At 40.5% G+C, this 15,588-nt stretch overlaps 1 protein-coding gene across 17 annotated transcripts in view; it reads right to left on the bottom strand.

Annotated features, from left to right (window-relative positions):
- LOC123637857 (ankyrin repeat and KH domain-containing protein 1) overlaps nt 1-13,178 on the bottom strand; it is a 133,165-nt gene extending 119,987 nt beyond the window's left edge. For 16 of the 17 annotated variants that reach the window (XM_045550965.1, XM_045550968.1, XM_045550970.1 and 13 more), the window contains exon 1: nt 12,734-13,168. In XM_045550965.1, the coding sequence (XP_045406921.1) occupies nt 12,734-13,030 (297 nt within the window). In that variant the 5' untranslated portion in view covers nt 13,031-13,168. Of the gene's footprint in view, nt 1-12,733 lie in introns of all 17 variants that reach the window. The other variant, XM_045550962.1, reaches the window with a different exon arrangement.
- Nucleotides 13,179-15,588: the final 2,410 nt, after the last annotated feature.

The raw sequence follows: 15,588 nt of genomic DNA, 5'->3' as shown, positions 1-15,588 counted from the left end.
AGTACTGAGGGGTAAAGAGGCATGATGTCTACAAATCATTTTCAAATGGTTCAGAAAATAAATTATTTATTTATGAAAAGAGAGAAAGAATGGGACAAAACAAACACAACTGGTGAATCTGGGTAAAGAATATATGGGAGACATTCCTTGTACTATTCTAGCAACTTTCCAGAAAGTTTGAAATTATATCAAAACTAAAAGTAACAAAAAAAAATGCATTCAATATAATTGCACTATTGTCCCTTTTGGAATTTGCTCTTTGGTAATGATGGTTTGTTTCACACATGTTATTCAATTTAGCAAGCGTACAATTTTTAAGGCAAAAACAAAAATGTACAGATTTGGCAGAATAAGAAAACACACCAAAAAAAACAAAACAAAAACAAAATTAAGGCTGACATAGAGCTAAAAGTCCTTTCAGAGTGTAACACTCAAGGTATCAACTGATGTGGGATTCTGTAAAACGCCTATGTCAAAACTTTCTCAATTCTATATCCTTAAAGAAAATACTGGCCGGGCGTGGTGGCTCATGCTTGTAATCCTAGCCCTCTGGGAGGCCAAGGTGGGTGGCTTGCTCAAGGTCAGGAGTTCAAGACCAGCCTGAGCAAGAGCGAGACCCTGTCTCTACTAAAAATAGAAAGAAATTATCTGGCCAACTAAAATATATATATAGAAAAAATTAGCCGGGCATGGTGGCGCATGCCTGTAGTCCCAGCTACTGGGGAGGCTGAGGCAGTAGGATCGCTTAAGCCCAGGAGAGTTTGAGGTTGCTGTGAGCTAGGCTGATGCCACGGCACTCACTCTAGCCAGGGAAACAAAGCGACACTCTGTCTCAAAAAAAAAAAAAAAAGAAAGAAAATACCACAGGTTCATTTATCTAGGTTTAATACCATGAGAGAGTTTTTCCAAAACTGAACTCCTCTCTAATCGTATAAAGGATAAAAAGTATTCTTCCTACCATCTAATCAATATATATATAAAGCATCCTGATCAATCACAATATGAGGACAAATCAGAAAAAAGAAAAGGATTATATTCCAAAAACACCTACTCAAAGTAAACATCCCATGTTATTTGGGTTCAAAGGCTTCAGGGAGAACATCAATGAATGCTCTGGCAGTCTCTCCATTATAGATGCTTTTTAACATTTCGTCAAGATTCATTTGCTAATATCTACTGTGATAAAACAACTACATAGGATTTGTATTAACAATTTTTTTCACCCAAAGCAATCTATAGATTCAATGCAATCCCTATCAAATCCCAATGGCATTTTTTGCAGAAATAAAAAGACCCATCCTAAAATTCATATCGAATCTCAAGAGACCCTGAATCCCTGAATAACCAAAACAATACTGAAAAAGATGAACAAAGTTGAAGGACTAACACTTTCTAATTTCCAAACTTACTACAAAACTATTGTAATCAAAACAGTATGGGGCTGGGTGTGCTGGCTCACGCCTGTAACCCTACCACTCTGGGAGGCTGAGGCAGGAGGATCATTTCAGCTCAGGAGTTCCAGACCAGCCTGAACAAGGACAAAACCCCATCTCTACAAAAAAATAAAAAAATTAGCCGGGCGTGGTGTCATGCTCTTATAGTCCCAGCTACTGAAGAGGCTGAAGTGGGAGGATTACTCAAGGCCAGGAGTTGGAGGTTGCAGTGAGCTATGATGACTGCCACTGCACTCCAGCTGGGACAACAGAGGGAGACTGTCTCTTAAAAAACAAAACAAAACAAAACAAAAAATCAGTATAGTACTGGCATGGGGCAGACATATAGACTAATGGAATAGATCAGAGAACCCAGAAATAAACCCTTTTATATATGGTCAATTGATTTTTGAAAAAGGTACCAAGACCATTCAATGGGAAAATAATGGTCTTCAACAAATGGTGTTGGAAAAACTCAGTATCCACATGCAAAACCATGAAATTGGATCCCTATCTTATACCATATAGAAAAATTAACACAAAATGGATCAAAGGCATAAATTTAAAAGCTTAAACTATAAAATTCTTAGAAGAAAACATAGGAGAAATTTTTCATGACATTGGCTTTGGCAACAATTTCTTGGATATGACACCACAAGCATTGACAACAAACAAAAAAACAGATAAATTGGGTTTCATCAAAATTAAAACTTTTGCACATGAAAGGGTACTATCAACATTGAGCAAAGACAACCCATAGAATGGGAGCAAATATTTGCAAATTATGTATCTGCAAGGGGATTAATACCAGAATATATAAACAATTCCTACAACAAAACAGCAAATATAATTTTTTAAATGTGCAAAGGATTTTAATAGACATTTATCCAAAGATGATATGCAAATGGTCAATAAGCGCATGAAAAGATGCTTAACAACACTTATCATTAGGAAAATGCAAATCAAAACCACAATGAGATAGCACTTTATAACCATCAGAATGGTTTTTATCAAAAAACACACAAACAAAAAAAATCAGAAAATCACCGCTGGCTAGAATGTGGAGAAACTGGAACACCTGTGTTGCTGGTAGGAATGTAAAATGGTATAGCTGCTACAGAAGACAGTATGGCAATTCCTCAAAAAATTAAAAATTGAATTACCATATGATCCTGCAACTTCATTTCTCGGTTTATACCCAAAAGAATTGAATGTAGGTCTCAAAGAGAAATTTGTACACCTATGTTCATAACAGCATTATTCACAATAGCCCAAAGATGGAAGCAATTCAAGTGTCCATCAACAGATGAACAGATAAAGAAAATATGGTATATATATGACAACGGAATTTTTTTTTTGCTTAAAAAGAATGAGATTCTGACATGTACTACAACTGGATAAACCTTGAAGACACTATACTAAGTGAATAAAGCCAGTAAAGAAGGACAAATACTGCAGGATTCCAATTAGAGTGTCAAATTCATAGAAGGTAGAATGGTAATTGCTAGGAGCTGGGGGAATGGAGAATGAGGGAATTAATGGGTACAGAGTTTCAGTTTGGGAAGATGAAAAAGTTCTGGAGATGGCTGGTGGTGACGGTTGCACAAAAATGTGAATGCACTTAATGCCACTAAACTGTACACTTAAAAGTGGTTAAAACAGTAAATTTTATATTATACATATTCCACCACAATTTAAAAACAAAAGCAAAAAAATGGTTAAAATGGTAGATTTTTATGTTATGGATATTTTACCAAAAGTTTAAAAGAAAACTTGTTCTCAATCTAACTTGTCCTCATTACAAATTTTTAAACACATCAAACTTACCTTGGCAACTTAATAAATTGTTCTTTTGTTCAATTCTTTGATTATTAGGGATAATCCCTAAGAAATTGCCTTCTCTTTTCAAAACTGCATACTAATACAGGTGAATCAAATCACTAGGATAAAGCAGTATATCTGTATTTTTTAAAAACACCCTTTCTACTATCAAAAACAGTATTCAGTAAGGGGGAAACTTTGTGAAAACAGAAGTGTGCGTAGTGGAGGAAGAGCAAAATGTGCTCTTTGACAAACAGTTGCTAAATTTCAGGCCAATAAAAAAGAGTCTTGTGTACAACTTCACTTTCTTCCTGGTTTAGGTAAACTTGGCACGAAGAAAGGCAAACCAGTCAATCATTGCAAGGCAACTGATCTTCATGTATAGGAACCATACACTGTCAGTAACTACCAACAGAATAATAAGGATTTTAATTTTTACAAAATAAATAGAGTGTAACAATATTACAAAACAAATATTTCCCATATTGGCAAAGGGGCAAAGTTAGGCATATGCCTTTCTTTTTTTTTTTTTGAGACAGAATCTCGCTCTGTTGCCCGGCTAGAGTGAGTGTCGTGGCGTCAGCCTAGCTCACAGCAACCTCAAACTCCTGTGCTTAAGCGATCCTCCTGCCTCAGCCTCCCCAGTAGCTGGGACTACAGGCATGTGCCACCATGCCCGGCTAATTTTTTCTATATATATATTTTAGTTGGCCAGATAATTTCTTTCTATTTTTTTTTTTAGTAGAGACGGGGTCTCGTTCTTGCTCAGGCTGGTCTCAAACTCCTGACCTCGAGCAATCCACTCGCCTCGGCCTCCCAGAGTGCTAGGATTACAGGCTTGAGCCACCGCACCCGCCCGGCCAGCATATGCCTTTCTATATCAGTGGTTTTAATTATTTCTTAATCTTTTTAAACGAATCATGAAAGTCCCGAACTTTCCAAGTAAGTTCATTACAACTGTGGTCCCCAACCCCTGGGGCCATGGACCAGTACTAGGGACCAGGCCAAGAGCTCTGCCATTCCCCCCCACACCCCCCTTAACAACACCACCACCACCACCCGACCCCACCCTGGCCATGGAGAAATTGCCTTCCGTGAAACTTGGGGGTGGGGGGCGCTGCACAGCAGGAGGTGAGCAGCGGGTGAGCAAAGCTTCATTTGTAGAAGCTTCATCTGTATTTACAGTGCTCCCCATCCTTGCATCACTGCCTGATCTCCGCCTCTGCCCCCGCCACTCATGGAAAAATTGTCTTCCCTGTAACTGGTCCCTAGTGCCAAAAAAGTTGGGGATCGCTGCATTACAAAATGTCCTTAGAACAATGCTCCTCCTATGCTCCAATGGTATACCTTCTTATACTGATCTATTATATGGCTGTGAACAATTTCATTTAATAATATGAAACTTTTCCAACAAGGCCAACTACGGATGTGCTAGTTTGAGATAGGCATTTCTTAGGCAATTAATTAAATTCATTAGTATAATGCATCAAAAGAGACACAGCAGGACAATCTAGCAGGTAAGATAACTAGAATGCAAGTCAGATGATCTGTTAGGTCATTGAATATGCAATGTCCAATTTCAAATCAAAAGTTTAGTTTAAGGCCGGGCATGGTGGCTCACGCCTGTAATCTCAGCATTCTGGGAGGCCAAGGCGGGAGGATCGCTCAAGGTCAGGAGTTCGAGACCAGCCTGAGCAAGAGCGAGACCCCGTCTCTACTAAAAAAATAGAAAGAAATGATTTGGACAGCTAAAAATATATATATATAGAAAAAATTAGCCAGGGATGGTGGCGTATGCCTGTAGTCCCAGCTACTCGGGAGGCTGAGGCAGGAGGATCACTTGAGCCCAGGAGTTTGAGGTTGCTGTGAGCTAGGCTGACGCCATGGCACTCTAGCCTGGGCAACAGAGTGAGACTCTGTCTCAAAAAAAAAAAAAAAGTTTAGTTTATTATATCTCAAACAAGAAGCAGTACTGGCTGGATGTGGTGGCTCACGCCTATAATCCTAGCACTCTGGGAGGCCAAGGCAGGAGGATCAATTGAGCGCAGGAGTTTGAGACCAGCCTCAGTAAGAGTGAGACCCCTGTCTCTACTAAAAAGGGAAAGAAATTAGATGGGCAACTAAAATTACAAAAAAAAAAAAAATTAGCCAGGCGTGGTGGCACACACCTGTAGTCCCAGCTACTCGGGAGGCTGGGGCAGGATGATCGCTTGAGCCCAGGAGTTTGAGGTTGCTATGAGCTGGGCTAATGCCACAGCACTCTAGCCCAGACAACAAAGCAAGACTCTGTCTCAAAAAAAAAAAAAAGAAAGAAAAACAGCACAATTAATCAATATATGCACCTAAACTATTGACACAGTTTTGCCATCTTAATAGCTTGTTTGTGCCAGCAGCAAAGACGACTGGAGAGCAAATGGCAATGAAATCGTGAAAGGAGTTTTCCATAGCTTGTTGAGAATTGAATATTTTCCCTCGTAAGTAGTGGCCCAAACCCTGGAAGAAGTGGTAGTCAGTTGGTGCAAAGTCTGGTGAATACAGTGAATAACAGAGTTTCCAAGTCCAGCTGCTGTAGCTTGAGCAGCATTGTTTGTACAAGTGGCCAAGCACTGTCTTTCAAGAGGATTGGCCTGTCTCTATTGACCAATCTTGGCTGCTTAATCGCAAGCATCCTCATCATTTCATCTAACTGATTGCAGCAAACATCTACTGTAATCGATTGACCAGGTTTCATGAAGCTCTAGTGGATAACACCAGTGATGGACCACCAAACAGACCATTAGCTTTTTTTGATGAATATTGGGTTTTGGACTGTGTTTCAGCACTTCACCTTTATCCAACCATTGAGCTGAACACTTGATATTGTCACAAATAATCTATTTTTCATCACACATTAACAATACAATATAGAAATGGTTCATTTTTATGTCGTGACAGCAAAGAAAGGCAAGCTTCAAAGACAATTTCTCTTCTGACACTCTTCTGACGCTCATTTAATTCATGCAGTATCCATCTATCCAGGTTCTTTACCTTGCCAATTTGCTTCAAATGGTCCAATACTGTTGGAATAGTAACACCAAACCTTGCTGCTAATTCACAAGTAGGTTGAGATGGATTTCTTTCCACTACAGCTTTCAGCTCATCATTATCTGCCTTGGTCTCAGGTCACCCATGTGGCTCATTTTCAAGATTAAGATCACCAGAACTTAACTTCTCAAACCATCAACATACTGTGTGCTCATTAGCCACATACTTCCCAAACACTTCATTGATATTTTGAACTGTCTGCGCTACACTGGTAACACGACGGAACTCATATTCAAAAATAACACATCCTGACTTATCCATGGTTTCACAAAAATTCGTCTAAAAAAAAATTTGAAAGATAATCACAAGCCAAATCGTGCAATTAAAAGAATGAGGATGCACCTTCACAACAAAAATAAAACAAAAAGTGTCAAAGTGAAATGTCAGAGATATCAACTGTCAAACTTGGTACTTAAGGAAATCGGACATTTCATACTTAATAATCCTCTTCTACTCCTGACTACTACACATTAACTGTGTGATCCTGGGCAAGTCACTTAGTTCAATAGTTCCCAGACTTTTGAGGCTTTACCCAGAGCCTTGACATGAAGTTTACAATGTGAATATTTTGTCAAATACTGATATTTTTAATATTCATTTTATAAAAGTAGGTAGAGTATTATCTCAAAATATAAAAAAGTAAAAAAATAGCTTTATGATAAATTCACTATATTGTCCTCATTTTCCTCATTTCACTTTAGATCTGTGAAAACTTCTACAGTGACTAAACAATGATTTATTGGAGAAAAAGCATTTGGTAACCAAAAACTATTTCTTAATCTGAGGAAGCAAAATAGTAACAGGCTCTAGATTTAGTATTGGATTCAAATCCTAACTTTACCACTCACTAGTTGTATAACATTTTAACCATTTTTTTGTTTTTTAGATTCATTACTTCATTTCTCTGAGCCTACATTTATTCATCTATAAAAATGTAGATAATAATACCTACCTCAAAGGAGTGTTGAAACGATTAAATAAAATAACGAAAGTATCTAGTACGGTACTGGCATATAATATGCATTCAATAAATGGTAGCAGTTACCTAAAATGAGATGAGACAGGATTATCACCAAGATTCTATGACTCTATAGACAAGTAACAAGAAAGGGAAATGTGATCAATAAAGTCCAAGAAGACAGATATATTGAAATAGTTCATTTATCATGGGTAAAAAAAATAAAATTAGTATTATTTCTTACAACTTTGGTTCTAAAAGAAGGTAAATTTGGCAAAAAAAAATCTGGTAGAATTGTCATTTAGTTTTACTTGCTAACTCAAAATTTATACTTTTTAAAACTGCTTTTCTTTTCTTTAAAGCAACATTTTATTTATCTTATCTATCATCAAATCAGAAGGCCAGAATTGATTTTCAGAGGTTATCTAGTCCATTACTCTACTACCAGATAGAGTCAGAAAGGAATGTGCTTAAACTCATCTCCATCCTTCATTCATAACATGCTTTATCACTTTAATTTTTTTTAAAAGCCTAAATCTCTCTCAAACTTACCATTTAAAAATATCATATGAATAATATGTTACTTTTTGTGTAACAATAGGAAAAATACATATACATATTTGTATTTTCATAAAGAAATTCTGAAAGCATATATAAGACATTAAAAGTACAGAGGTCAGGATACTTGGGAGAAGGGGTGGGATCAAGAGTTCACTGCATTCTGCCCTTACATTACTTAGACTTATGAACTACATGAATGCAATCACCTATTGAAAATATACTAAATAATGACCCCCTAAAAAACACTCTCATACTTCAAATTTCACAATAAGGTTTTCCTCCACCCATACTAATTAAGTCTGCCTTGATCCACCATTCATATAACCATACTCATCAATCAACACATCATTTTATAGGTAAAGTCTTAAGGCTTTACAGAATGAAGCTTGTGTAAGGTTGATATCCATGCAGTATATAACAAATTGTTACAGTAATAACAAGTAACTTTTTCTTCAATAAACATTTCCAATGTCTCCAAAATTTGCCTACTAGAATACAAAGTCAGATTTCGTATTTTATCACTACTGATGGTAAATTAATGGAATAAAGCATTTCAACTTTGAACAAACTGAAATTTCCCATAAAGGTTTTTGTAAAATTCATTTTCATGAGCAACTGAGGTTTTGGAAAATACATTTTAAGTGAAACTTCCCCAAAATGATGAATTTACTATAGAGAATTTACAGCAGTACATGCTAGTTTTACATTAAACCTTTCAGTACCTTCTATTTCTCCCTTGCTCAGGTTATGAAAGTAAGCCCTGAGATGCTATTGAAAGCCGTGACTCACCTTGTTTACCTGAAGTTTGAATACAGAGTATTCAGGACAAAATTGCCATCCTGATGACAACAGTGGCTTCTAGACCAGTGGTTCTCAGTCAGGGGTGATTTTGCTCCCAGGAGACATTTGGCAATATCTGAAGAATTTTTGGCTATCACAGTTGGGTGGGTTCTACTGCCATTTAGTGGGTAGAGGCCAGGGATGCTGCTAATGCATAGAGGAGCCCCTCACAACAAAGACTTATCTGGCCTAAAATGTCTATCTGTCGCTGTTGAGAAACCCTGCTCTAGATTGTAGATCATAAGTAATCCTAAAGGAAATAACTCTTCTCCTTTCCTACTGAAGAAAATCAAGAATGAGACTTCTGTATGGCCTGTATTTTTTATTTTAAAAGTAATTTTCAGGAAAAAAAATCCCTAACAAAGCCTCTGCTATAATTTCAGTGTTATATATAATTTATGTGTGCTTTTACATAATTGTAAATATGGTACCTGCCTCAAGAAAAAAAATCTCAATGTGATTTATAAAGCTATGCTTTCTAATTTGATATCTGTCTTTAAAGTGTGTGTATATGAACATGTATACACTCATACATAGATATATAGACCTAGAAAATTTACTGAAAGAGTTTTAATATTGTTTACCTTAAATAATGGGATTTGAAGGGTTACTGAGAGTGGAAAGAAGTATTTGTACTTTTCACCTTGTATCTATACCGTTGAATTTTTCACCATAAGATTATATTACTTTTATAATAATTTTAAAAGAAGGCTGTCACACATATATACATATGCATACATTCTTATACAGTATATGCATACATTCTTATGACAAAAACTAAAAATCATAAATCTCACCACAGTCTTTTCTTTAGGAATTTTATTATTCTTTCAACTTGTTTAAAAACAAAAAAACCTACAATTCCAAAATTAACATTTAAAAACCAGTTTTTTAAACTGGGCATGGTGGCACATGCCTGTAGTCCCAGATATTCAGGAGGCTGAGGCAGGTTCGAGACAAGCCTGGGAAATACAGCAAGACCCTGTCTCTAAAAATAAAAAATAAAATTTTAAATGGTTTTTAAGGAATTTTTAACCTGACCTCTATTCTGAACAATGTGCTCAGAATAGAATTTTGATGAGATTCATTGCAGTTCTGACTCTTCTAATCAAGGCCTTAGAGTCACAGCTAAGAAATATACTCAGAATGCCTGAAGAGATACAAAATATTTACTTCAACATTTAAAACAACAAGAACCAAAATTCCAAATGGTAGTATTCCCTAAGACTAATATTAAAAATTTATTAAAAGACCTAAGTCCCTCCCTTGAACCAAAAGATCTTTTGACTTGGCCAGCATGGGAAAGCAACTTAATTTTTTTTAGTTGGCTCTGATAATAAATAGAAAAGGGGTCCTTAGTATATCTACTTCTCTGCACACAAAATGTATAGAACTTCAACTAATTCTAGAGCAAATACACTGTATCCACATTTCTTACTCACTTCTCACCTAGTCCTGTCCCATTTAGAAAACTATACAAACTTAACTCCCAAACTACACATGAACTCATCATCTTTCTGGATGTCTAGGTACTTGCTTCTAAAATATTTAGGAAAGATGAATGTGAAGATTTTAGTATTATTCATCAAATGCCAGTTAGGTGAGTATTTTTTGAAGAGCATTAGTTATGATCCCTTCACACTGGAAATTCAAAGGCAATAACATAGGAGAAAACAGCTCATCTTGTCAGAGAGAAAACAGAAAAGGCAAAACATTTGCTTGGGCAAAATAGGTCATTTCATTCACAAAGACATAGACTATACCCTACCACATACACTATAGAGCAGAGACTAGATATGCCAGGAATTTCCTTCCTATGTGATAATGGGAGAAATGGGACATAAAAATAAAATTTCCTTTCTTCACAGGTTAAGAAAGAATCTACATACACACTGAGCCATCATCTTGGGTTAGGCTAAAGTCTGTGCATATCCTCAAAACCTCCATTCCAAAAAAGTATTAAAAAGATTGATACTTAAATCCTTTTTAGGCACAGAAAACATAAGTAAACAGAATATGGGATTCTTCTACCATTAACCACCACTAAATGGGTGTAGGAATCATAAATACATGACTTGTACAATAAACTACAAAAAAACAACAAAGGTGTGGGTTCAACCCACAGCTTTAACCACATGGTATGGAGACTACAAATTAAATTATATATATATAAACAGAGAGAGATGGATTGATTTAAGACTTTGGAGGTTCACTAGCACTCTATCACTGACGAAATTTAAGAATACTACTTACATAAAAGTAAATGAGTGCCATGTGGAGTGATGTGTGCCTGCCTATAAGTCCCAGCTAATTCGGAGGCTGAGGTGGGACGATTGCCTGAGCCCAGGAGTTCAAGCCTATAGTGCACTATGATAAAGCCTGTGAATAATCACTGCACTCCAACCTGGGCAACACAGTGAGATCCTGTCTCTAGAAAACTTAATTAAATAAATAAAATAAAGCAAATGAGTGAGGTTTCATCTCACCCACAGCAATTATGCAAAAATGGTAAGAAAATCAGGGGACACCCTCTTTCCATTACATTTAAACCAAAGCAAACTTTTTCAGATCCTCTCTTACAGGGTTTCAAAGGAAAATAAACTTTAATCTTTAAAGTCTAGGGCAAACCCCCTACGTCATTTCCTAGCTAAAAAGTAATGTGTTCTAGCTTCATCTCTCATCAAGTTTTACTGAAAGGGTAAAAGAAAGCCTTCCACAAGCCCAAGAATGGGGGTGCGCCAGAGACTCTCCCCATAACTGCATACAAATAAAATCGTTGTCCCACCTTGGCTTAGAATTTAATTTCCCTTATGATGAAAATTCACAGACACAGACATTCAAGGGACTATGACCCGTTATAACCCATACAGTTTTCTCCAAAGCAAAATGTTGGGGTCAGAATGTACTAAGATTTTAAATCAAAAGAAACTCCTGTTCAGACCTAGAATAAGACAATGCACTAACTATATTCTGCAACCCACAAATAATTTCTCCTTATTCTTCTCAAATACAAGAGCCAGGATCGTTAGTACAAACAGAGAAATTCCTGTACTTTAACACCAGGACCAGAGGTTAAAATAATTGGTCACAGGGGATGAACCAGGGACCTTAGAACTAAAATAGAAGGAATACTCTGAGCACTTAAAACAATAGTCATCACAGTACAGTACCATGTCCAAGCCACAGACAAGAGAAAAATATATTTATATATAAAATATCTCCTTTTCTCCTAGAGCCCAAAAGAAGATAATGCCTACCATCCTAGGTTGCTCAGACCTAAAAATTGTACACGTAAGAGTATACACACAAGAGTTAAAAGAAATGAAGGACCTCCCTGCAAAAGAAAAGGTGTCCATAGGGAACCTCACCTTCTCAAAGCCTAAAACCCTCAGAGTTCGGCTATCCAGCTATTCCAAAGCTCAGAGATGCACTGGAACTTCCTTTTCCTGTCTAACTTCACAAAAGGTCCCAAGTGCAGGAGTCACGTGATTTTTCAGGGTACAAGCTGAGAGATCCTTAATACTCACCTGTCTCGAACTAACTAGTGAGAATAAGAACCCGCCCTTAAGTACACAAGTAACGCATACACACGGCATAAAGCAAATAAATGTACCCCTCAACTTTGGAGAGAGGCATATAATAGAAAGGATCTTTGAGCTAGCTAGCTCTGTCTGTCTCTGACTCTTTCTGTTTGTCTCTCTCAGTACCAAGGGCAGGGACTCGGGCAAGACCCCGCCCCCGCCCCCATCTCCAAAGCAGGGTGGGCGGGAGGTAGCCTGAGGAATCCTTGTTCCCGCGCGAAGCTCACAGACCAAAGGACTCCCTATTGTGGGTACGAATGGTGACGGGAACCCGTCCCGCTCGAGCCGCGGACTGAAGGGTGAGCCCAAAGCTCACTAGGCCCGCACCGCTGCCACCACCGCATGGAGCCTACCGCTGTCAGAGAAGTACTTCCCCCGGGAAGCGGGAGGGTGGCCCCGGCCCAAAAGAATTCAAGCCTCACGCTGTGTGGGAAGTAGGAGTCCTGGAGCCTTACCTCGGACACCTCGTCCTCGTCGCTGCCAGACGCACCACCTCCACCCCCGGTCCTCAGCACAGCAGCAGCCAACTTGAAATCCAGCGCCGCGTCCCCTCCGCCCGCACCGCTGCCGCCGCCGCTGCCACTGACTCCCGGCGCGGGCCCGGCCTCCCCAAAGAGCCTCACGGTGCGGATCCCCAGACCGACCCCTCCCGGCGGAGGCGGCTCTGAGGCCCCGGCTGGGGCGGATCGCGGAGCCACCGAGTCCAGGTCCTCCTCAAAGGAGGTGCCACCACCTCCGCCATCGGTCAGCATGGTTCCCACGCGGAGCCGGAGACGCTGCCGAGTCACTCGCGGCCACCGCCGCCCCTGATCCCGGGAACGAGAGGAGCAGCAGGAGGAAGAAGCGTCTCCTTTCCCCCGTCCCAGCAGCGCCACTAACTTCTCACTGCCTAACCTGCTGCCTCCCTCCCCCTCGACTTGCCACTGGCTGCAGCTCCCCGGCGGCTGCAGATCATTGGCCAAGGTAACCCGTCGTTCAGGCTCTTCGTCACGCGCCGCTCGCTGGCTCGCGGCCCCCAAGCTGCGTTGACCCGCGCAGGCCTAGGCGGTTTCGAACACCCGCCTCCTTCCACCCCCCCACAAGCAGACTTCCGGTCTTTTTCTCTGTCTATTGGTCAGCCCCGCTGACTATCGCGCCACGACCTTAAAGTGGATTAGTTGGCCTTATTGTCAGTCATAGTGACGCCTAACAATGGGAGACTTCATTGGCGCTATAAAGTGTCGGTCATTCGTCACAGGACGTCGCGTGGTACAATTGGTCGACGAGGTTACTATTCATCCCGCCTCCATCTGAGGTGACGGGAAAGGGCTGGGGAATTTCCACTTCTGATTAAAATGACGGCTTAAGTAAAGACCCTCAAGAATTGCTAAAATTTGAAGCTGACTTCACCCTGCGCTTGGTGAAGCTTATACAGCAAGGGTCCTAGAGGCACCAAAGTAACGCAGCTCCCACCTGTCGCTCTCCGCCGGGCGCCTGGACTGTGACGGGAGAGCAACTGCACGGGGATTGGAGGAAAGAAGCGATCAGTCTCAGCGAGGCTCCACCTTTCTGCCATTGCCTGGTTGGAGGAGCGTAGCGTCAGTCACCGGAGCGGTCGCCGCCTCCGGGACAGGTGAGGCTGCGTAACCTATCTGTCTCTGGCTATTTGGGCGGGAGTAGGGGGCAGAGCTGCGAGGGACTGGGCGGATGCTGCTTCGCGCCTTCAGCCTTTCAAAGTTGAGCCCAGCGCGCGGAGCTGAGGAGACCCGGGAGCTGCTTGAGATGGCCGCCCCTGAGGTGACTCGGCCCGCTTGCGTGCCAGGACGCGGCTGGGCGCAGCGGTTTTACAGCATTCGGGCGGGATCGCCCCGCCGGGCAGCGTTCTCTTGCGTGCGCGCGGTGCCGGGCCTGAGGGCTGGACAGCGCCATCCCTCAGTACCGGGAACTGTCCCACCAAGCAAGGTGGGAAGGCCGCGAATAGCGCGCCGAATCCGACCACAGGGTTGAATGCGGTGGTGAAGCGTGTGTGCTCTGGCACAATATCGAGTTCTGGTGCCGCCACTTATTTGCTGTGTGACCTCGGCGCGTTTGTTGTTTCATATCTGTGACTTTCAGTTCGTTCATCTGTAAAATGAGAGTAATATTTCGTACTTTCCTCGTTGGGTTGTTGTTATGAATAAATTAGATGATAACATATAGCGCTTAGCAAAGCGCCAAACTTGAACGAAAGACAGTTTTGTTAGTTACTGACTCCTCTTCAGGAATTCTCCGCCGGCCTCTGGGTCCTGCCAGCCAAACTAATTCTAGTCAGATCTCTGATGCAAAACAAGCCTAGCTAAGGTGGTCTCTCCTGCTCTAATGAGCTCGAGCCCTTGCTCTCGCTCTCGCTCTCGCTCTCTATCTTTATCTTCTTTGGCAACGAACGGGGGTAAAAAAAATGCTCAGGTTCCAGATCCTATAATCAAAGATTGAATTTGTATGACAAATATCCCTTAACCTAGAGAATGTCCACATGATAACAGAGGTTGGCTAATAACAAAAGATATGTCATTTTCTCCTCTCTTACAACTTTAACAAAGGGCTTTATATCTTTTTATTTATATATATATTTTTAGTTGCCCAGCTAATTGCTTTCTATTTTTAGTAAAGATGGAGATCTCACTCTTGCTCAGGCGGGTCTCGAACTCCTGACCTTGAGCAATCCTCCCTCCTCGGCCTCCCAGAGTGCTAGGATTACAGGCGTGAGCCACCGCACCTGGCCTAGGGCTTTATATCTTGATTGTGTAATATTTAATCTATCTTAAACTACTATCTGAAAATTGTATAAAGAAAATAATGATTTTTTTTTTTTTTTTTTGAGATAGAGTCTCGCTGTGTTGCCCTGGCTAGAGTGAGTGCCGTGGCATCAGCCTAGCTCACAGCAACCTCAAACTCCTGGGCTTAAGCGACCCTCCTGCCTCAGCCTCTCCAGTAGCTGGGACTACAGGCATGCGCCAGCATGCCCGGCTAATTTTTTGTATATATATTTTTAGTTGTCCAGATGATTTCTTTCTATTTTTAGTAGAGACGAGGTCTCACTCTTGCTCAGGCTGGTCTCGAACTCCTGACCTCGAGCGATCCACCTGCCTCGGCCTCCCAGAGTGCTAGGATTACAGGCGTGAGCCACCGCGCCCGGCCGAAAATAATGATTTTTTTAAAATGACTTTAAAAGTTGATTCTGCCAAACATTTATTTAAAGAACATTTTGAAGACTGTGAACATTTCTTTGGCTTGGTAATTGCTCATTTTGACATTTCACATGCAAAGGACAGTGTTTTCTATGAGCAGAACA

This window comes from Lemur catta, chromosome 5 (genome assembly GCF_020740605.2).
Source record: "Lemur catta isolate mLemCat1 chromosome 5, mLemCat1.pri, whole genome shotgun sequence".
In the NCBI taxonomy this organism is placed as follows: Eukaryota; Metazoa; Chordata; class Mammalia; order Primates; family Lemuridae; genus Lemur; species Lemur catta.
Note: the sequence above shows the minus strand (reverse complement) of the source record. Positions and strands in the feature narration are given on the sequence as shown.